Genomic DNA, 22,654 nt, shown 5'->3' with positions numbered 1-22,654 from the left:
GCAGCTTGTTCCCAAGAAACAGGAATGATTGGTAGCAGCTGTTTGGCAGGCAGAACTGAAAAGGAATTCAGTAAAGTCCCACTGCAGCCATTAGTGCGTTTGTCTGCCTTCCACACATGGTCGAGTACCGTTGTCACAGCTACAATTAAGACTTCCATAGACTTGTGCTGTTCTTCCAATACCACATTATTTACTCTTGTAAATACAATAGAATTAAAATGTTTTATATTGTTAGCTACTTTTTATACACGCCTTATAACCCATAAACTGCCAAAAAAAAGTCACAAAAAACTTGTAGATCTGATTTAAGGGAAAAAAAGTTTCACAAAAGTCTGTCAGCAGCTTTCTTTTTTTTAAATATACATATATATCAAAAGTTATTACAGAATTAAACTGTGCTCTCCAGTTTAACGTCAGTTCTTCAGAGTGTACACTTCTTGCAGCAGATGATCATTTTGTGTGCGGTGGTGGTGGTGGTGGGGTGGGGGGGTGTTTTTTGTTTGTTGTTTTTTGTGGGCATATCACATTCAACATCACAAACAGGCAAGAGGACCGCATAAAGCAGCATGGATGGAGGCTTGTCAAAACTTCACAGTGATAGCTTATTCAAGCTCTCTTTAAAACTTAGTGCAGACTAATTTGGATCGATGTTGGAGCGCTGCTTAGGCGGAGATGGACGGTATTGTATGGTGGCGTGTCATTGCATCTCTCCGCTTAAGAGGCTAAAATTAATGTGTTCACATGGTTGTTGCGTTTCCATCAATGCCAATTAGAGCTGGAGACGATAAATACCCCTGACTATATTGCAAAATGATTTGACGCTGCAAAATAGATTTTATATTTTTGGAGCTGGATCGTTCATTAGCAGCACTATTGAAATATATATGCTGCTCATACCACTTAGGTACTTAAAGCAGACATACTCATCTGCAGAACTTCAGGTGCATTCAAAGTGAAACCAAAATGTTTATCCTGCTGGGTCTGAAAGCATTTACTCAAAAACAGCTGCTCCTCTCATCCATTGATCTGAGTGGATTAGTTGTGAACAGATTATCAAACAGCCCCCCCGCGAGTGACAAACTGCTGCTGAGGAAAAAAACAACTCACTGAGAGCTCAAAATTCCGTGCTGTGTGCACGGAATTTTGAGAGGGGACATAGAATGATACGAAGGGGCATTTTAAAAAAAAAAAGAGAGTTTACTCCACCCCTTGTAAGCTACCACCATAAATACACACTCGTTCTGGTGGAAATACCGTGGGTGTGAATGCTGACTGTTTCTTTTCCAATTACATGAAAAAGCCAGATGTTAGCACGTTTTCCGTGCAGTGGAAAAGGGGCTATAGTAATGGCCACTTGGAGCTATCGGCTGTTCAAAAAGCCCTGAGAGTCCACTTTCTACATAACAATGCACTGTAACAAACAGCGTTGTTTTAGGTCCATGAAGCAGCGTTAAAAAAATGCAAACAGCATGATGTTGTTTATGGGCTGGGGTCGTCGAGGTATAGGTGCCATTGATAAGACATCCTCAGTCATTAAAAAGGCCATCGGTCCAATGCGTGTCCACACACATCTCTCACACAATGGGCCGCCAGCAGACACACCATCAGACTGGACAGAGACAAAAGACAGAGACTTAAGATCATATCAAGACATGTCTTGTTATGTTTCTGACTGGCAAAAACTAACAATAGTTTTATTTTCCTGACTTTTAAATTCAGCCAAATGCTAAATGGCTGATTAAAGCTCACAGTATATTCAGTGACCTTGAAGTACAGCATGCCCATGACAGACACCGTGCTGTACTTTATATAGTATTTGGAGGCATAAGAATATTACGTTGGCTTGTTAGATCTTAGTAGGAGTTAATATGTTCTTACACATTTCATCTGTTGTTTGCACATTATGAATGCTGAGCCGGGTGTGGTGCAGTTGGGACAGTCGGTGACACAGCACGGGAGCGGCTCACCCTCTTTCGTCAGGGTGCCAGGCATCTCGGACTTTAGGAAGTATTCCTAGAGATAACAGGAAGTTATTATATTTGAATGAGAGAGGGGGCCTTGGACCTCTTTACCTACTTCAACACCCTCCATACACTCTAGCTCTCTTCACACATTTAGCCTTTTAGCTTTTTAGTCCATAATGGAGTGTCCATTGATAGATGGATTACATTGAGTACATTTTCAAAGCCTGTGGTCCAGAAGGAAAAGGTCTTTCTGGTGGTCAAAGTTCTTTACAAAATGAGTTGCTCATTCATGTGGTCATAGTAAATTTTTAAAGAGTGGTAAAGCAACACTTACTGTCAAAATCCCATTAAACCGAGGTGGGTGTTCTTTCTATCTGCACTGTTCAGGCGCCAACAAGAGCAACTATACAGTTCATTCATAAAAGTTGTATGAAAGCAATGGGAACAAGAAAAAAGAAGTTCGAAGAATGAAGTGTACACAAATCAAGTTTCAGTTTAGTACTTGCTTCATTTGTTTTAAGTATGGCTTGATTCAACACATCTGCTCCCTGGATGTCTCAACTGAGATCCAATTGGCAGAAAATCCACGCTTTCCAAAAGCACTCAGTCTAATCCTGGCTCAATATAACATTTCAGTTGAGAAATAAATGAGACAGCAAGTTGTCTTTGACTTAGTACTTCTGCTGTGGTTGTGCTACAATTTGGATCACTGAGAATAAGCCCTTTTAAGCATATCCCTAAATAAGAGTACTCCTTTAAGCTCTTCTCTTCTGGTTTAAATCAGTTATATTTCAACGTTTTTTCTATGGGTGGTCATCTGATTAGGTCCTGGGGAAACTCAGGGGGTCCAAGGGTTGTACAATTATGGCCAAATTGATTATCAATTTTTTTTAATATATTACAACTGCAAAACTTTAATCACAATTAATTATTGTTCCCCTGGATTCGTGGATAGTGAGTACACCGCGTACTTTAGACTTGAATGTGTCAAGGATGCAGGACAGGTACCTAGAAACATCACCACACATTTATTTTTGATGGACCATAATCCATCAAATGCAAAAAAATAAGAAAAACTGTTTATATTCCTGCAGAAATACCTAATGATACTTTACCAAAGAATTGGTTAAAAATGAACACAAAGAAACGAGCAGATCCTTTTTTGCAGTGGTGGAATGTAAGTACATTTGCTACAGTATTATACCTCAGTACAAATTTGAGGTACTTGTACTTTACTTGTGTATTTCACGCAACTCTATAATTTTACTCCACTATATCTCAGAGTAAATATAGTAATTCACTACAGTCTTTAGTTACTTTTCAGATTACAGTTTTTCTTGCTTCCTTCCTTGATGTGTTGAGAAAATTCTTCTACTTCTTAATACACACTTTCTGAAAGCTTTCTGACACCATAAAACCTTTTTTTGCATTGCTGTACATTTAACTACCAGACAATAAATAAAGAAGTTAAATTGAGCACAGCCTCTAACATCTACACGAGTATGATGCAACATACACATTAATGCTGCGTTAATATTATTATATTAAGCCAAAAACATCATATTTCCCTGCACAGTGAATACTTTTACTTTAAGTACATTTTGCTGATGATACTTAGTTTTACTTAAGTAACGTTTTGAATGCACTTGTAGTGAAGGTGTTCCATGCTGTGGTTTGATTCTTACTTGAACTGCAGTAAAGGACTTGAATATTTCTTCCACCTCTGCCTATTTGCCAAGTACCCGCAGTACCTGCTGCAGCACATTGTGCTGGCATTAGTCTCCTCAGCCTCTGATCTCTGAAGCCCCAATTCTCTGTAAATTTAATTTTAACTATATTTCTACGTAAGCGATGTGTGAAAACAAAAATCCCCTGCCACTGGTAACTGAGACTAATACAGAGCTAAGTAAAGCGTGTGCAACCGGACAAAGAGACAATCAAGTGTTGCGATACAATTATTTATGGTCATATGTTGCATGTCCGCACAGAGCATTTCAAAAACCTGTTTCAAAAACTCATTGGATTGATACGAATCAAACAAATGACCTTTTTAGCCTCCCAGTAAGTGTGAGATAAGCGGCTTTCAGAAGCACATCAACACCCCACTTCACTTAATTATAACCACAACATCCTGACAGCTACATGACAAAATGGCGAAAAAAAAGTTGTTTGTGGTGATGGGTCATCTTTGACGCAAACTCAAACTTGACGCACACGCTTAACTTCTCAAGAAGAAAAAATGGTAGGAAAAGAGGAAATGGAAAAAAAGACAAAAATAATATCATGTGATGCTAATATTTTGTCCTGGCTTCAAATATATGCAGATATTTGTGCATCTTCTAACAAAGAAAGAAAAATGAAGCTGCAGAAGCCTTTAAGACAAGTAGTGTTTGATTCTGTCTTACCCCAGCCACTGTGAGGATGCGGCGGACGGACTTAGTGATGATCAGTGAGGTTTTGGCACGAGTCACTGCCACATACAGCAGGTTCCACTCATCGTCAGGAATATCACCTGAGCAGGGAAGAGAAATATTTAAAGTATGCAATTACTAAACACTTTCAGTACTTTCAAATCTGCAATAACCTAAAGTCAGATGATATATTGGCCTGGCTGAATTATCAGTCTAGCTAAGCTCTCTAACAGAAAAATGAACGAAGAAACAGGAAAGCAAGCCCAAAACGCAAGACATTATGAGATGTTGGAAACAGATACAGGATATAGGATAGCTGAGAGGGTGTTTGACAAAATACATGTAAAAAAAAAAAAAAAAAAACAACATACCAAACCTGAAGTCTGGATTAAAGTGCAGGTTGTGCTTCGAAGCAGGAACCTTGGCAAAGTCATCAGTAATCATCACAGTGTCGAACTCCAGACCTTTGGCCTTGTGGACCGTTCCAACGATGAAGTCTGGGACAAAACAGTGAACATCAGTAACAACCTATCATAAAGGGAAGTGCATTATGTAGTTTTTATTTTTCTTAAAAAATTAATTTCAATGCTGAGGATCACATTTAAATGCATTTTAAGACATAAATATGTAAGCTTAAAAAACCCACTTTCCTGTTCCTTAGGGACAATAAACAACTTAAACTTCTGTGTAAGACTAAAAACAGAAAACTGTCATTTAAATTGTGCCATATAGCTTAAAAAAAAAGAAAAGAAAACTCTACTAAATCTGCTACTGAAAACAGCCTCTGATAAAAAACACCATTCACTGCTACACAGAGCATTAAATTAACTTTTTTTTTATGTTTGTTACCTGCTGTGCTGTTTGTAGGTTAATGTTTTATGTTTCTCCTTTGGACAACCAATATTTTGGTAAGGCCTTTTATTTAAGTAATAAATTTAAGAAGTTTTTGCTTACCTGCTTTGTGGAAGTCCTCCTCAAAGGCACTCTCCAGGCGCTTCACCAGTTCCGGGATGCGCTTTCCGTATTTTTCAACGATGTTGACTTTGCCGTCCAGCTCTGCGTCCTCGGTCTGTGAAACATACTTCTTAAAGGCCCCGTAGGGATTTTGATTGTTTTTTCTGGCAAAGCAGCGAATCAATGGATCTTTGATGACTGGAGGCAGAGGAAATTCAACATTAATGTCAAAGGATTAGTTATTTTTTATTATTTTTTAAAGGAAAATCCCATTTTTCATTTCTACCCCTACCTGTCTTTCAGTGCTTTCCCCCCCCTCAGAAAAGAATGACAAGGGTAAGTAATTAAAATCTTCCCTTATGAAATAGGCCAACTCTTCAAGTCCTTGATAATTAATCGTTTAATCTTAATTTTTATAATGCTTGCATAAAGTAGATCGAAACAACATTAAACTAAGATAATGCAATGGCTCTATTGTTTCTCCCTCTATTTTTGCTTGTACAGCCATCTTGCAACTTTTTTTTCCTTTTTTTGATAGTCGAACCTTGTTCAGAGCCGTCAGGACACAAGACTCCAATGCAAACTAAAACAAAATGCACTGCAGGAATTGTATGATGCCATCAGCAGCAACACGCTCAAGCAACCCAACAGAATTTTCATAGTAGCTGGTGATTTTAATCAACTCATCCTTCAACTCCAAAGATGTAGCAGGCTCTCGGACAAATTTTAAATAAGTCTACCTTGTACCTTGTAGATTTCTCAAAACACTCAGCTTAAAGTTTGCCTCTGAAAAACCTTGGTTTGGAGGGCCATGTAGCCCTCAGACTTCACCCTACCCCTCAATGTGACCGCGCAAAACAGAGGTAATAGCTAAGTGGTTGGAGTAATGGGTGTATTGGGATTTAGCCAAAGGGTAAACATGTGCATGAATCTCACATCTTTGTTGTCCATCTCCTTCCATCAGGTGCCAGATGTCCAGGATCCTTGTCAGACCGTAACCGTCGACACCCTGAGGGGAAAGGTAGATCTGTCAATGATCGGTGTGGGTTTTTGAATACTAGTTAGACAGATATCACCTGTAATCTAATGTGACTTCATGATTTCAAACACGCTTGCTACTACTTCCCTGAGTATGTCTGTTTGCACATCTTTAAATTCTTACCCCTATAAAGTGGATCCGACAGTTCGGGTTGGAATCTGTGAGTTTGACTGTTTCACTGAAAACATTGAGATTGCATCTTGACAAGATGGCCGTCTTCCCTCGGCAAAGACTGACACCCGTCTTCATAGCTGCTCCAATCTCGTCCGCCGTCTCGTCACACACTCCGCCTATAAATGGACATGCAGCACACACAGAAATGCAAACAAAGCAGAGACAATGTAATGTTTTCATCTTACATTAACCTTCAGAGGATTAAACACATTTTTTTTAAAATAAAGTTGTATGTTTTATAAAGAGACAACATATTAAAAAGTTTGCAAAATTGACCTTCTTGTCTTCCTCCCACCAGAATCTTCTCCACTCCCTTGCACACTTCGAGGATGGTGGCACCCACGTAGGCGATCTCAGCACCGAACCGAAAGCTCTGAACAAACACATCAGAAGAATTGAGGTTCTCTGATTAACACTAAACAGCTGAGGGCTAAACACAAGACTCTCTTTATGTGACTTACAGTGTTTGATTAGTGTCAGCTCCTAATGAACAAAGCCAGAGCCTCAGGTGTTAAGGAATATATTAACACACGGTACATGTCTGACTGGATGGAGAAGTGTACTACACTTTATAAGCTTTAGTTTCATTAACATGCTGACACCTCTTGTTTTTCACTGCCTTTTTCAAATTTGTGCTGAATGTGTTTTCAGTTTTGGCGATACAGTTCCCACCATTTTTTTAGGTCATGTAAACAGGAAGTGATTTAACTGCGGGAAACACAAGAGAAGCTTAAGAGTACACCTGCACTACTTTGATGCCACATTACCCATCAGCAGTTCCTGTTTACACAGAAATGAATAACTGAAGGAAAAAGTCTCCGTCTTGGTGATGATGTGGCAAGAGTTTTCAGATTTACTTTTTGAATTAAGTTTTAAATTGACTTAAGGACTTTTGTACTCAATAGAGATTGTTGATACCACTATTAGGTATATGCATGTTCTGATTTTGAATATTTTGTGTGTTGTATAAAGACATTATTGTGGAGTTTTGTTTTGATAACCCTAATTAAGGCGTAAAATCCAAATATCAATATTCTTAGACTATATTGCATTACACAATATTTATGTCAGTATTTGAAAATTTACTCTAAACCACTATAGACTACTAAAACACAAAACTGTTAAATGAACTACAATTACAATAAAAGTAAAGTACCTTTATTATAAAGTTAAGTAAAATAATTGTATTCAAAAAGATAAATAAAGTGCTGAAAAATAAAATTAAATACTTTTACAAAATAAAGTTGAATACTGTACTGTTATAATACAGCTAAAGACCATACTGTAACAATTAGGTCAAATAAAATACAGTTATAATAAAGGTAACTAAAATACAGTGATAACACAGTTAAATGTGATCATGTATACCTGTGTCAGGTAGTAGATGTGTGTGTGATCAACAATGTTCAGGGCATTGACGGCTCCTCTGAAGGTGTAGATCTGTTGATGAGGATCTCCCACCAGGATTTTCCCACAGCGCTGGGACAGAAGCACATCCATGATGGCTGAGAGAGGGAGGGAGGATGTCATCACTATTGCAAAATTAAGCAAAAATAATCACAGATATGCTTATGGACTGTGATAGTTATTGTATCATTACCTGGAGTGCAGTCCTGGGCCTCGTCGATGAAAAGGACATCATATTGGTCAGACAAGCAGGGCTTTGGGTGTTGGAGCTGCCATAATTTCAGGTAACCTGGGAATGAAAAGTTACATTAACCACCTCCAATATGAGAACAGAATCACTTAAACTCATTTGCAGTTGGCGTACCGTCATGGACCATGTTGAAGCCTTCTACTTTTATCACATTCAGATCCTTCATTTTGTTCCAGATCATCTGTGCATCATGGGCAAACAACTAGGATTTCAAAATAAAAGATGTAAGTTGAAATGCGTCTTTGCAGAACTTGCTTAATATTTATTCATAGTAAAAGTTAAGTATGCAGTGTAACACTTTTATACATTAATACCTCTTTTTCACAGCCGTCTATAACCTCCCTGAGGCCGTTCTTGGCCTTGCGGGTCAGAGGGACGTGAGTAATGTTTATAGCCTTGTCCGTTGAGGCCATAAAGGTCTTGAGAGTTGTGGTCACTATTTTGGCCTTGGCAAAGCCGCCGCGGCCTTCCGGCAGCACGGAGCTGATGGAGAATGGCTTCAGGTTAAAGGTTAGCTTCTTACATTCACTGTATCTGCAGCAGAGAAGATCACATAAAGCAAGACAGGAAACGTGGTTTAAAAATGAGAAATAACTGATACACACTGCAGTGTAAAAGTTTGGACTCTCCTGCCGCAAAAGCTTGATTGGGCACAGGCGCATGTCTGAGAGGACGATTCTATATGTTTGAATGCTCTTTGATGCTTTTACGTTATAGAAAGTTCTCTTTTAAATAGATGAAATTTTGTATGAAGGGTTTGTTTTGTACATGGAGAACTAAATTCTTTACAAAGGTTCAACCACACTTTTTTATTCAGATTTATTTATTCATTTTTATATTTTGAACTTACAAACTAGTTTTAAACATTGTATAGCAGCAAAAGGCACAGCTTTATATTTTACACTTTACACACTAAGCCCAGTATCCATATTCTCATTTAAATGTTCACATACTAGTGATAATTGTCTATTACTGTATACTTGTGCTTTTACTTATTCCTACTTGCTATAATTTGCTATGCTGGCATCAGAGCGAGCATAATAACCACAGTTTTCCCCCAGGGATCAGTATTTCTGATTCGGACAACTGAAAGGGCAGAAAGAGACAAAAGATTAAGGATTCACAGATTTATCTGTCAAACATCAGCATCTGTCATTAGCCTGTTGGTAAATGACTGGCATTTGCTGATGGTAGGTGTTTTTTCGTAGTGTCTTATTTATTTTGTGCAGAATAAAGAGCAGGGTTCGAGAATAACAGCATCCAGTCCTCCCAGGGACAATTAAAAAATAGTCTGGGACCAACAGAGATCTTCCCCGGGACGCTGTCTGGATGAAAGGGCACAGTAAACTCATGAGAGACAAGTCAAATCTCTATTTTTTCTCTGATAATACTATTCTGTGAACAACAAAAAGCATGTTAAAAGTGGCAGGAGGAGAGCTGGTTAACAGTGTTAAAAACTAACAGCTAATGGAGGTGGCATCGAGTTGCATTATGATGTGTTCAAGCTTTGTTCTGTAAAAATGAGTATTGGGTTAAGATAATTTATATTGTTTTCATGATGTGTTCAGTGTAATCTTGTAAAATGTAGTTTATGGCTGGGATCTTTAATAATACAGCTGTTTGATGTTTTCCAAGCAATAAAAAATAGGTATAAGAGAGGGAATCATGGTGTAAAATATACTGTATATATATGTTTTTCTGTCACAGATGTTTTTCATGTGTTATATTAAAGTTTCATAAATTTGTACAATTAAATTTGTGCTCATTCAAACACCCTTTAATGAAGGCCTGAATTACTTTTAAATAGTTCTTTTTTATAATGAGATTTTTGCTTTCCTGGCATGCAAGAGGGGACAAAATAACAACAAAAATGAAACATTGGTATCAGCCAAATTGTTATTTTAAACACTGGAATAAGCCCAGAAATTCACAATTTGTGCATTCCTAACAAAAACACACGTCACTGGTAAAAGAAAGTGGAGGCTTAGCATCAAAATGCGTGCAGATTTAAATAGAATCAGGTTTCTGTATCAGTGTCAACATGTCAACATGTTTGTTTTGGCAAAGCTCTTCTTTAAAGCTCACAATAGATTCAGAAAGTTAGTTTAAGGATTAGCACTGGTAAAAGTTTAAACAGATTAAATCTAACCACTGAGCAGAGTGCAGAGGGCCCAAAGAAAACCTAAACATTTACAGCCCGACTGCACTACCGTGCTTCAATAATGATCGATAGATCACTTGTGCTCTTCTGGACTGGAAAACAAATTCAAAATCCAAGATCGAACACTATTCTCCACTGTTATGCAACACTGTGAGGACTAAATGGAAGTTCTCCTTTTAGGGCCCATACTATTTCAAAGGTAAATGACACACCTGGTGTCTGAATGATACTGTTTTTTAAATCTCTGTTACAAGAGCTGTTATTTAAGGAAAGGAGAAAGACACAAATATGACGTTTGATTCCAAACTTTTGAACAACGCTGTACCTGAAGAAAAAGAGAAGTTATGACAGAAAAAAAAGGCAAACAAGCTAAAGTCACGGTTATTTTATTGCTGCACTATTGAGTTACCATGGGTTTAATCAGAAATGCATCAGATAACAGTGAGGTTTTTTGGAAGTGCAGTTCAGTTTTTTTGGTGGTCATGAACTCATAATTGGAAAGTTTTGTGGGCTTCACAAACAGTTAAGCAGGAAGTGGGCATTCAGTCTAGATGCACAATCAGATTAAGTTGACATGAGCTGACGCTAACTTAATTTTTCAAATGATGCGAACAAAGTGGTTGTAAAGTCTTAAACTCTTCTCTCCTCGCCCTATGGGATGCATGAAGTTAAAAAAATGCAGGTGTGTCTGTTGGTACTCTCATGATTTCTCTCATACAACTGGCACCAAAGATTAAGTCAAATGTCTTGTGATATGTCTGACATGCCCCCCGGGGAATAAGTCAGCAATTAAGCTTGTGTGTACATGAACAAAAAACACTGAAGTAGGTTTACTGCAGCCAAGTGTCCAAATACAGTGAGTACGTGTCAGAGATCTGATTCTCTGCCTAAACCTGATTGGGCCCGATCCGGACCCACCGGGTTCAGGCTGAGCTGGGCAGTAATTCCTCACTATTCTCTTAGGCTAAAATCAGGTTACCAAATTAACATGTATTTCTGTAATTATTTTTGTCAAACTGATATGAACTGTCTCATGCTTAAATGGCACTTTGGCAGGAGTTTTCATGGACTGATTCAAAAGGGAATGCGGCAGAAATAGGATGGAGAAAGAAAGGGGAACTGTAAGGTGAATCGGTTGGCAGTTTCAGCTTTTTCTTTATCAGCAGTGGTAGAGATGTAAACATGCAGTTGAAAGTGGTGATTAATATCTATGCGCTGCACTGCCATTGCCATGCGTGCTAGACTTACAGAGGGATGCAGCCTTTTTGCTGAACCTTTCACGCACAAGATGACAGGCTTACAGAGGGAAGAGAGGAAAAAGTGGTGCGAAGAAACACTCCAGCCCTTAGCTCGTAATACATGTTTTATGATTTAAAAAATAAATAAATAAGTAATATACTGTAGGCCTATTTTTACAGTGCAAATTTGGGTTTCAGTTGGGCTTGGGCCCAAAACTGCTGCCTAAGCTCTAAGTCTGCATCACCCTCTGTTGCTGCACTTCTCCATAATTCTTTACAAAGATTCTTTCCCACACATATTCAGTTAAATTGAATGAAAGGCGTAACTCCCTGTATGAATTTCACTCGCGGGGCATTTATTAGCAGCAGTGTTATCCTGATGCTCCACTTTCTAAAATGAATAGTGAACAGCCAGTGGGGCATATTTGTAATGTATGTTAAAGGTTTAACATCAAAATAGTGTTTTTGCCAACAGTCTGTATTTATGAACAAAAACTCAAAAGTTATGATTGCCACTGGGAGCATCTGAGGGGAAACTCACCTCCTCCCAACATCGTGGAAAGCCAATGAGTGGACAGTTTTGCAGTCCACGTTGCGGGGAAAGCGGCGCCGCGCCTCAAGGGCCACTGACTTGTTGAAGGCCACATACAGGAAACGTAAGTGTGGCCGCTGCTCAGCGTACTTCACCAATGTGGTCGTCTTCCCCGTACCTGTGGAAGACAGCACGGACTGTTAAGCTAGGACACTAAGGCTTCTGATCTGTTCACTTTACACAGCAACACTGATAAAACTGATTAGTGATCTCAAACTCTGAGATGTGAAATTGCATTTAAGGTGAGTTTAAAAGAAATACAAATTTAATCTGTGCAGAAATCAAATGTCACATTGTAACAAAACATATTAATATGAAACGTATTCTTGCATAACTTTAGAGCAGACATGCAACCCAAAGAAACCTCCGGTCATTACATGAGAATGTTTAAACCCTTTGGGTCCCTGAAAAAGTCTTGAACAGACCTATCTGGATCCTAGTGAAAGGGAACCCCCTGGTGATGTTTCTGACACTTTACATCTAATGTTGCGTTCCTACTACACACATACACTCACCGGCCACTTTATTAGGTACACCTGTCCAACTGCTCGTGAACGCAAATTTCTAATCAGCCAATCACATGGCAGCAACTCAATGCATTTAGGCACGTAGACATGGTCAGGATGATCTGCTGCAGTTCAAACCGAGCATCAGAATGGGGAAGAAAGGTGATTTAAGTGACTTTGAATGTGGCATGGTTGTTGGTGCCAGACGAGCTGGTCTGAGTATTTCAGAAACTGCGGATCTACTGGGATTTTCACACACAACCATCTCTAGGGTTTACAGAGAATGGTCTGAAAAAGAGAAAATATCCAGTGAGCGGCAGCTCTGTGGGCGAAAATGCCTTGTTGATGCCAGAGGTCAGAGGAGAATGGCCAGACTGGTTCGAGCTGATAGACAAGCAACAGTAACTCAAATAATCACTCGTTACAACCGAGGTATGCAGAAGAGCATCTCTGAACGCACAACACATCGAACTTTGAGGCAGGTGGGCTACAGCAGCAGCACACCGGGTGCCACTCCTGTCAGCTAAGAACAGGAAACTGAGGCTACAGTTCGCACAGACTCACCAAAATTGGACAATAGAAGATTGGAAAAACGTTGCCTCGTCTGATGAGTCTCGATTTCTGCTGCGACATTCGGATGGTAGGGTCAGAATTTGGCGTCAACAACATGAAAGCACGGATCCATCCTGCCTTGTATCAACGGTTCAGGCTGGTGGTGGTGGTGTAATGGTGTGGGGGATATTTTCTTGGCACACTTTGGGCCCCTTAGTACCAACTGAGTATCGTTGCAACGCCACAGCCTACCTGAGTATTGTTGCTGACCATGTCCATCCCTCTATGACCACAGTGTACCCATCTTCTGATGGCTACTTCCAGTAGGATAACGCGCCATGTCATAAAGCTCAAATCATCTCAGACTGGTTTCTTGAACATGACAATGAGTTCACTGTACTCAAATGGCCTCCACAGTCACCAGATCTCAATCCAATAGAGCACCTTTGGGATGTGGTGTGCAGCCGACAAATCTGCAGCAACTGCGTGATGCTATCATGTCAATATGGACCAAACTCTCTGAGGACTGTTTCCAGTACCTTGTTGAATCCATGCCACGAAGGATTAAGGCAGTTCTGAAGGCAAAAGGGGATCCAACCCGGTACTAGCAAGGTGTACCTAATAAAGTGGCCAGTGAGTGTATATTGCATGTAGGGAAGTCATAGAAAAGCCAAAAAAAGAAAATATTTATAATGCAAATGCATGTCCACTTCTTATTGTTGGTGGTGGACACAGGATTCAGGTGTGCAGGAAATAACAAGCAGTTAATTAAAAGCTTGGCCCTTCAAGGAAAAGCAAAAACAATACAGAAAAGAATAAGGGGAAAATGGATTCAAAATATTTACAAAAAATACAGATTTATTATTTCTATGGCACTCCTATGACTGCACAGAGGACCACAGCAGAAAGCTGTGTAATTCAGTGTTTTTTGAGACCAAATGCAAATCCTGTGGGTCTGAGCCAGAGTAAACCATAACAATGTGTATGTCAATTTTACACTAACAATTGTCATTGTCTTTTACTCAGAATCACTAATTTTAGTGTTTTATTTCAGTGCGTTCTTGATGAAATAAAACCACTTAAATGAATGTCAACGGCTACGATGGCATGAGCAGTGGTCACTGTACCTGCAAAAGCCACGATCTTGACCACATGGTCCTCCTGGATGTCGTGGCTGAGGATCTGCTGCTGTTCACGTGTGAGCTGAATCTGAGGCAAACTAGTAGAAACACACACAGACACAAAATGATGACTGTTGAAAAGCTACAACTCTTCAGATATCCGTTACAACATTCCAGGTTTTGTTGCCACAGTGTTACATCACCAGACTGAGAGCCATATTACAGAAGTTGGAGTAAACTTTGTCTACAGTGCTTGACCTCTTTCACCCAACAGACCCTGAAGTGGGTCTGTCATTATGAAGTAACTGATGTTGATTTACAAAGAGGGACGTACCTATTTGTCCTGTACATTAGTGAAACAGGAAAGGGGCCGTTCTCCATCAGGTGAAGCACATAGTAGATGTTGTAATGCAACCTGGAGAGACAGGGAAAAAAGAAGCAAGGTCGACAAGCATTACGTGAGAATTTACAGGGATATGTCAGATCTTTTTTAAGTGAAGTCGTATGAGTTACTTATTTTATAGTCAGTGTAACAAGAGTAGATGGCAGTTGGCATCCCCCCAGTTTGGAGAAGCAGACTGGAGTACCGCCATGAAGACTAGGCAATGTATTGTTGTGGACTGAGGCAGCAGCAAAACATATTCTAACCACCTAAAAAGTCAATATCAGTGTAAGTATACACTATATTTACAATATTTTGATCACATTACCTGGCTGTTAGACAGTCCTTTCTGACAGGAAAATGTGGTCATTATCTATGCTCTCTTTTGAAAGCAACCAGACTCTTTTGACAAAACAGTACTTTTACCTCTTAGAACACAGGAGTTGCTGCTTTCATCAGATAGTTTGTGTTATTGTGTGACTTTGGTGTTTTAAGGGTTAGCTGGGACTCATGAGGCTCACACAATAACTCATAAATTATCTGATCAAGAAAGTAGTAGAAAAGCAGCTCCTGTGTTCGGTGAGTTAAACGTTTTTGTCAGTGGAGTCTTGTGGCTTTTAACAGAGCATAGATGTAAATATTACCTTCAGTTCCCTGTAAGAAAAGGGCAGCCTGACAGCAAGATAAAGCTGTGTAAATATTCTTAAGATACAGCAACACACACCTAAAACAATACTGATTATTTTACTGATTATTTTAGGCGTGGCTTTTTTCAAGTGACAAAAATACATTTTGCTGCTGCGTCCGCCCAAAGCAGTACACTGCTTATCTTCCGTAGCTTTCTGCCTGCACGCAAAACTGGGGAAGTTCTGACCTCCAGCTGTTGCAGATAATATCTCAAAGAAGGGACTACTACTTGTATAAATGTAATCAAATGTGGAGTAGGTCAGTCTGTCAGGTACAAAAATACTTACTATGGATGAGTACTTCAGACAACCCCACTTCAAAAAGTCTGATCTATCCCTTTAACCTTTTAAAACCTGAGCAAAATGGTTTGAATTCTTCAAAAACAGGGGTAGAAAGCAATGTGCAACTCAACAAGACATTGCCTGAAAATGAGCAGGAAATTAGCAAAAAATAAATCATAGTAAAAAACAAAAACAAAACAAATTTAAATTTACATTTAAAGCAACATAAGTAACAGAATTTTAAATATATAGTTCAAATAATAATGTATAGTTTTCTTGACATTTTTCCCTCCAAATTTTTTCCTCTTTTTTTAAACTAATTTTCAGGTAATTTTCTTGTCGCCTTTTACTAATTTCTTGCAATTTTCAGGACATTTCTTGCCAAGTTCCTTATTGCATTTTTTCTCTTGTTTTGGAAGAAACTCAAACCAATTTGCTTGAGTTTCAAAGATCAAGTAGCCTGTAAAATGCATCCCAACACAGCAGAGAAAAACTGATGTCGATCCAGGTTTCAAGGGGGTAAGGTGCTAGAACTTGCAGCTCTTACCTGTTACTAATCTTGATGTTGCTCCTCTTTATGGCGAGCAACATCATGGCCATGTGACTGAGGTACTCTGTGATGGCGGTGTGCGACATGTAGTTGGTGAGCAGAGAAACCAAGGCCTGCACGTCACCAACATTCTCACTTAGCATCAGGATGACAGCCATGGCTGCGTAGGGGTTGGGACCCTGGAGATGGGACACAAAGGACGTGAAGACCTTAAACTTTGACTTTAGTTCCACAGAGGTCATACGAGCGAGCAATATATCACTTATACTTGATGTATCACAGCTGGTTTCAATTGGGAAATAAAAAATGACTGTAATGTAACTTTATGACAACACTTGATTTACCTTTATTATGACAGTTCTCCATTTAACTGAATTATAACAGTACTTTGTTTTTAAAACAGTACCTTATTTAACCTTATTACAGCATTACCCTATTTAACTTTATTATGACAGTACTTTAACTTTATTATAACAGTACTTGAATATGACAATACCTTATTTTATTTTATTATAACAGTATTATTTAACTTTACTATGACAGTACATAACCATACCTTATTTAACTCTATTATGACAGTACTTTAACTTTATTATGACAGTACGTGATGTAACTTTTTTTTATAGGTATTTTATTTAACTTTATTATGACAATACATTATTTAACTTTATTATGACAGTACATTATTTAACTTTATTATGACAGTAGATTATTTAACTTTATAATGACAGTATTTTATTTAACTTAATTATGAAAGTACTTTAACTTGTCATTTTTTATGAAAGAATTTTATTTAACTTTATTATGACAGTTCCCTTTTTTTAACTCTATTATGACAGTACTTTAACTTTATTGAAACAGTACTTGAATATGACAATACCTTATTTCATTTTATTATAACAGTATCTTATTTAACTTTACTATGACAGTACATAACCGTACCTTATTTAACTCTATTATGACAGTACTTTAACTTTATTATGACAGTACTTTAACTTTATTATGACAGTACTTGATGTAACTTTTTTATAAAGGTTTTATTCAACTTTAGAATAACAGCACATTATTTAACTTTATGATGACAGTATTTTATTTCACTTAATTATGAAAGTACTTTAATATGACAGTACCTTATTTAATTTTTTTAAAACAGTACCTTTTTAACTTAACTATGAAAGTACTTTAACTTGTCATTTTTTATGAAAGTATTTTATTTAACTTTATTATGACAGTTCCATTTTTTAACATTATAATGTCAGTACTTTATTTAACTTTATAACAGTCCCTGATATTACTTTATTATGACAGCACATTATTTAATTTCATTATGACAGTACCTTATTTAATTTAAAAATGACAGTTCTTTACTATAACTGCACATTATTTAATCTTATTATAACAGTACTTTATTTGGCTTTTTAATAAACGTACTTTATCTAACTTTATTGTAACAGCAGTTTATTTAGTTTAGTATTTTAGTAGCTTACATATTGAGATAAATACTGTGTATTTCCATGTAGCCTGTTCATTTTTGCAATATTATTTGCAGGCCGTATCACCCAGCCGTAAGTGGTCATGTACACTCATGTAGTCCATTTTCTCTACATGTTTACAAGAGGACCTTGGTGTGTTTATGTGTGAGAGTCTTACCTCAATGCCAAGGTTACAGAACTTGTGAATATCAGGAATATGTAACCTGATGGAGGCCTCAGCCTGAGGAAAAAGACGATGTTTCTTCACACACTCCAGAACATCCTCCGGCCTCACCCAATCTCCGACCTTATGCTGGGCCATCAAACTGACCAAAATGTAAACAGAGGAGATGGTTACCACGGTGAACATTTTAAAATCTATGCATGCTAGCATTTGCATACTTTTGTCATTTCATATAATTATGTATAGTTATTTAAAAGAAAATGGTCCACAGTGTAATGATATCAAAAAGAGTTGCAAATTTCAAAGAAATAATGAGAGCTGTCAAGAGTTTACACTCGATCCAAATACTAAGCAGCTTTGTGTTGCTATAATTGGTTAGCTCAGTCTGAGCTTTTGCTTTGGAGGTTTTAATGTCTGCTTGGTATTTATCTGTAAGTGACATGTTCCATATTTGTATCCTCTGTCAACATCCTACCACTTTGTCTCCATTAAAATACACACTAGGGATGCACAACATCGGTAGCCAATGAACAAAATAAAAAAAAACAACTTTTTGTTAATATTGATAATTAAATTTGAGACAATATTTCCATCAGATAATGTTGACCCTACTAGATGAGGGTCGGCACATGAAACCCAGCTCTGAATTTATTTATTTATTTATTTTTGATTTTCGTCTCTGTCTTTTTCTTCATGTTGCTACCTGTGTGCAGGGCTGAGTTATCTGCACTCAAACACAGCAGAAGAGAGGCCACCACTGAGTAAACAATTTAAGGTTAGATTTTACTCAAATATATTTTAATGCTTGCTATCCATAAGTGCAGCAAAATCCACCAGTAAGGGAGACAGTTCAAACGATTTATCAAACAAGCAGAACATGAACTTGCAGACGTGGGACATCTCTGACTGTACTCCATGCAGACAACTCCCAGATCTCTTTTTATCGACAGCCAGTATGTTTTACACAGTCATTCAGAGCTTTATTTATCATGAACGAGCAAAAAAATTAAGACATATTAAACGGAAGAGTTGAGCCAAATTAGCCATGCATGTTAAGATTAAAATCATGAGACTTTAAGTTAAAGAGGAACCTGCCCCTTCTCTCCACCAGCAGTAGCTGTCTACACTTAGTCACTTCAGATTAGCAGCAAAGAGAGGATGACAGAGCAGTCCAAGAGCTTTAAATAAACAGCATTCAGTCCGATAGTATAAAAAGATATTTTTAGGGATTTTATAGCTTGCACATCAATAAAGGGATATGGTGCATAATGTGATTTAGTCTACATTGTAAAAAAAGCTTATAGTAAATGGATGCATTCTTCTTTACTCTAGGGATGCTGAGGGCTCCCTCAACATTGGTGTTGTATTACAAAGATAAATAGCTAAATCTCAAAATGCATATTCATAGTCCTCTTTACATTTTGAACTTATAAGATTAATGCTATCACGAATTGAGGTTATCATTATCGTTAGCCCTGGAATGCCATTTTGTGGATTTATGATACAAAACATTACAGAGATTCTTCTTCATGTATGTTTTGTTTGCTTGTCCTGACAAAAATGATTGATTGTAAGTTACGTTACACTCCCCTGTTTTGTCTCCTTAATGACTTCAGTAGCTACAGTGCATGGTGCGTAAGAGAGTACTAGCGTACGATGAATGAGGCCTCTGAGTAAATTAAAAGAATTTCTATGTATAATATATAATGCTGCAAGACTTGATGTGATTCAGAAACTCCTGCAGCATGTTGATAGTTTTATTTTTTTCCTCAGACACGTATTTTTGTGTTAAATAATGCAGAGATCTAGTGTGGTGCATGGGTGGAAGGAGGTGGGGGATCATCGCCATTAATTTGTTTTGTTTAATTTGAATTTTTTAATGCAATGCAATGTATCACACATGTCTACGCTTTCATCATCTGTGGGTATCTTGAAACTGAATTTTTTTTTGATCACCAAAATAAAAAAAAAAAAGAAGCATTGTCACAGAAATGCTAAATGCAGACTTACACAGCAAGGTTTCGGATGCTGTTCTGTGATGATGCTGGATCTGTTATTCTGCTGCTCTCCAGGATGAATTGGATCTCCCGCACCGTTTCCTTTTCCCTCATCATGTAGCGGTAGTATTGTTTCTTAAAGGGGACAAACTGCACAGTGGAACACAAACACACAACATCCACAACAAATGTGTTAAATTGGTGCACTTTAACTAGGGACATCCCGATTGGATCTGACGGATCAGTGTTGGGCCAAATGAAGCATTTTATTATTGATCAGGATCAGTTAACTTGTATTTACCGCTACATTTCAACAGGACTAGAACGGCAGAAGAGACGGCTAAACAAGCTTCAAAATTACCTTCATCACCCTGCTGAAAATGTTAAAGTAATTTTGTGGTTTGTTTAACCTTTGCATCCAGGACAATGTTCCTCCAGTGATGGCAGACAAGGCTGACAGTGCGATAGAGGTCCTGAGCTGGGACAAGGCACAATATTTGTCTCAGCACCTCCTCTGGAAGATCATCAATACAGCCCTGGGGCTCCTGCAGGTTCTTGCTGCTGCCCAGTAGCCCGTAGTGGGCATCAGGGAGGGCTTCCACCTCCTCGTCCTCATTGAGAATGTCATCGTCACATTGGTCAAATTCACAATCATCTCCAAACATCTCTGCTGTCATTCCCTCCAGATAATCCACCACTTCCCCCTTCTTTGTCTGAGGCTGTGACACCATCTCAGCAGCTAACAGGCTCACATCATCAACCTCGTCCTCCTCTGCTTCAGGTTCTGTCGCCAACAGGACCGCTAAAAGGCTTGCGTCGTCGTCCTCCTCATCTACTCTCGCAACTTTTTGCTCTTTTTTGGGAAAAAGTTCTCCATTGAGTCCATTTTTGCACGTGGACGAGCAGGGCTGGGAGGATTTGCGCGGACTGGAACTGATGACTCCTGTCACAGAGAAAAAGTTGTTGATGCCCTTCTGTTGTCCGGCAGGGCTCCCTGAGGGAGATACTGAGAAAAAACAGAGTTTTAAAATCTGGCATAAACAATGGCATGCTACAAAAATGGGTTTGTAACAGATAATTTAAAGCAGATTACCCCACTTTCGTCTCTTGGTGGGTGTTTTAGGGTAAAGCCCCTGGTTGGGATTGCGGTTGCCTTGACTGTGGTTGACAGTGAGGGGCTGGGTGAGGGCTTCAGTGCCTTCTGCACTTTGTCCCAGTTCATCACACTCCTCTGCATTCAGGTGCCTCCTTTTGGCCTTTCCTAGAAACAACAACAAACACTCAGTCATGTCAGCAAAACACAAATCACTCTTTTAGGATTTTCCTTACACAATATAAGCCTTTTCTTAGTTTTCCTATTTGTAATGGTATTTAAGCTAGTCGGTCTTTAGAGTTATACAAACATGCCAGGGGGGGGCAGACTGCAGGGAGAAGATTAAACATTTTTTCGTAATGTACAAATATATAAAAACAAGGGAAACATCACACGCTGACGTATAATAACAGCTATGTCTTGTCATTTGAGAAAATGAATTCAAAGTTATGTTACATTACTGTAATTTCATTTATTTTACATAACACATTTCCATGACTTTTCTATAACTTTCAATGACGTTTATGAGTTTCATGACTTCTCCAGGCCTGAAAAGTTGGGACTGAGAAATTACATGACTTTTCAAGGTTGGACCTTGGACTGTGGGAACCCTGACTTTAAAGGCATGTTTTCTTATAAGATTCTCCTAAATCACTCATATTTTTTATTTATACTCTGGAAGTCTCCCCTAGCCGCCTTCTTCTCTGGTAAACAAAAAATACAGTCCCTAACTGAGTCCAACTTCGGTGTTTCTGTCCGTTAACTCGCCTGTTTTGAACACAATTGCTAATGTCGGACCCAGACTTCACTAAACATTAATTGTATTATGTAGCTTGAAAAATGTGTAAAGTTATTTTACCGTTGTTGATACACAGCTTGTGTGCTTCTTACTTACCTTTAACAGCCATCTCCATCTTTGTATCCAGCTCATCCGTCTTTCACTCACAAGTTTACATGAGCAACAAAGTTTAAGAATTAGGCTTGCCGAGCCCAAATTAAACTTAAAAAAAACTTCAACAGAAAGCAATCGATGTAGTTTCCACCAAAATACAGCACTGAACCGCGGAAGTCGCTGAGGATAACTAGCTAAACATTACTATAAAACGACTGTTGGTAGCATCTTTATACTTAAGCTAACATTATTTCTCACTCATGTTTGTAACCACCAGCCTGTTCGGAAATTCAGACACCGCCACTAAATTAACTCACTGGCGCTGACATTAGTGTTGTTGCGTTTGTAGATCTTCAAAATCTTCGAGGTATGCTTGCAATAATATGAGGAGAGGCTTTCAACTGTTCGTGTTGGTCAAGAAGACGTCTGACTGTAACATCTCTTCTTCTTCGTTTATCTTATTATCGGTCGCCACACTATCTTCAGGGCGCATTATCGCCACCTACCGAGCTACAGTGAGAAGTGACGCTGGCAAATCAACATGTTTATCCATTTGAAGTCTGGAGCGACAGCATTTCTATTGTGCTGCTTTTATAGGACTATTTAACCTTTGAACCCTGAGAAAATCGGCGTTATTTCTCTCAGACTGTTGAAAAATGTTTCACAATTCCACGAAATTGCTATATTTAGGAAATTGTTTTTTTGGAAAGCTAGCCAAAAAAATCGAATTATCATAAGTACATATTT

At 38.4% G+C, this 22,654-nt stretch overlaps 1 protein-coding gene across 2 annotated transcripts; it reads right to left on the bottom strand.

Moving 5' to 3' along the window:
• Nucleotides 1-168: 168 nt before the first annotated feature.
• fbxo18 (F-box DNA helicase 1) lies at nucleotides 169-22,338 on the bottom strand. 2 transcript variants are annotated; one of them, XM_042511300.1, is made up of 21 exons: nucleotides 21,911-22,338; nucleotides 21,016-21,183; nucleotides 20,333-20,928; nucleotides 19,936-20,072; nucleotides 17,920-18,067; nucleotides 16,267-16,448; nucleotides 14,704-14,784; nucleotides 14,376-14,467; nucleotides 12,140-12,308; nucleotides 8,514-8,733; nucleotides 8,314-8,401; nucleotides 8,143-8,238; nucleotides 7,911-8,047; nucleotides 6,819-6,915; nucleotides 6,492-6,658; nucleotides 6,266-6,338; nucleotides 5,330-5,527; nucleotides 4,747-4,872; nucleotides 4,370-4,476; nucleotides 1,879-2,013; nucleotides 169-1,609 (listed from the first exon to the last, which is right to left on the bottom strand). In XM_042511300.1, the coding sequence occupies exons 1-21, from the start codon at nucleotides 21,927-21,929 to the stop codon at nucleotides 1,451-1,453; spliced, it is 3,195 nt and encodes a 1,064-aa protein (XP_042367234.1). In that variant the 5' UTR covers nucleotides 21,930-22,338; the 3' UTR covers nucleotides 169-1,450. The 2 variants fall into 2 exon arrangements, with proteins under 2 accessions (XP_042367234.1, XP_042367235.1); XM_042511301.1 differs by lacking the exons at nucleotides 169-1,609; nucleotides 1,879-2,013; nucleotides 4,370-4,476 and having other exon boundaries at nucleotides 4,847-4,903.
• Between the last annotated feature and the right edge of the window lie 316 nt (nucleotides 22,339-22,654).

This window comes from Plectropomus leopardus, chromosome 22 (assembly GCF_008729295.1).
Source record: "Plectropomus leopardus isolate mb chromosome 22, YSFRI_Pleo_2.0, whole genome shotgun sequence".
Taxonomy (NCBI): Eukaryota; Metazoa; Chordata; class Actinopteri; order Perciformes; family Serranidae; genus Plectropomus; species Plectropomus leopardus.
The sequence above is the reverse complement of the archived record's forward strand: the minus strand, read 5'-3'. Positions and strand labels throughout refer to the sequence as shown.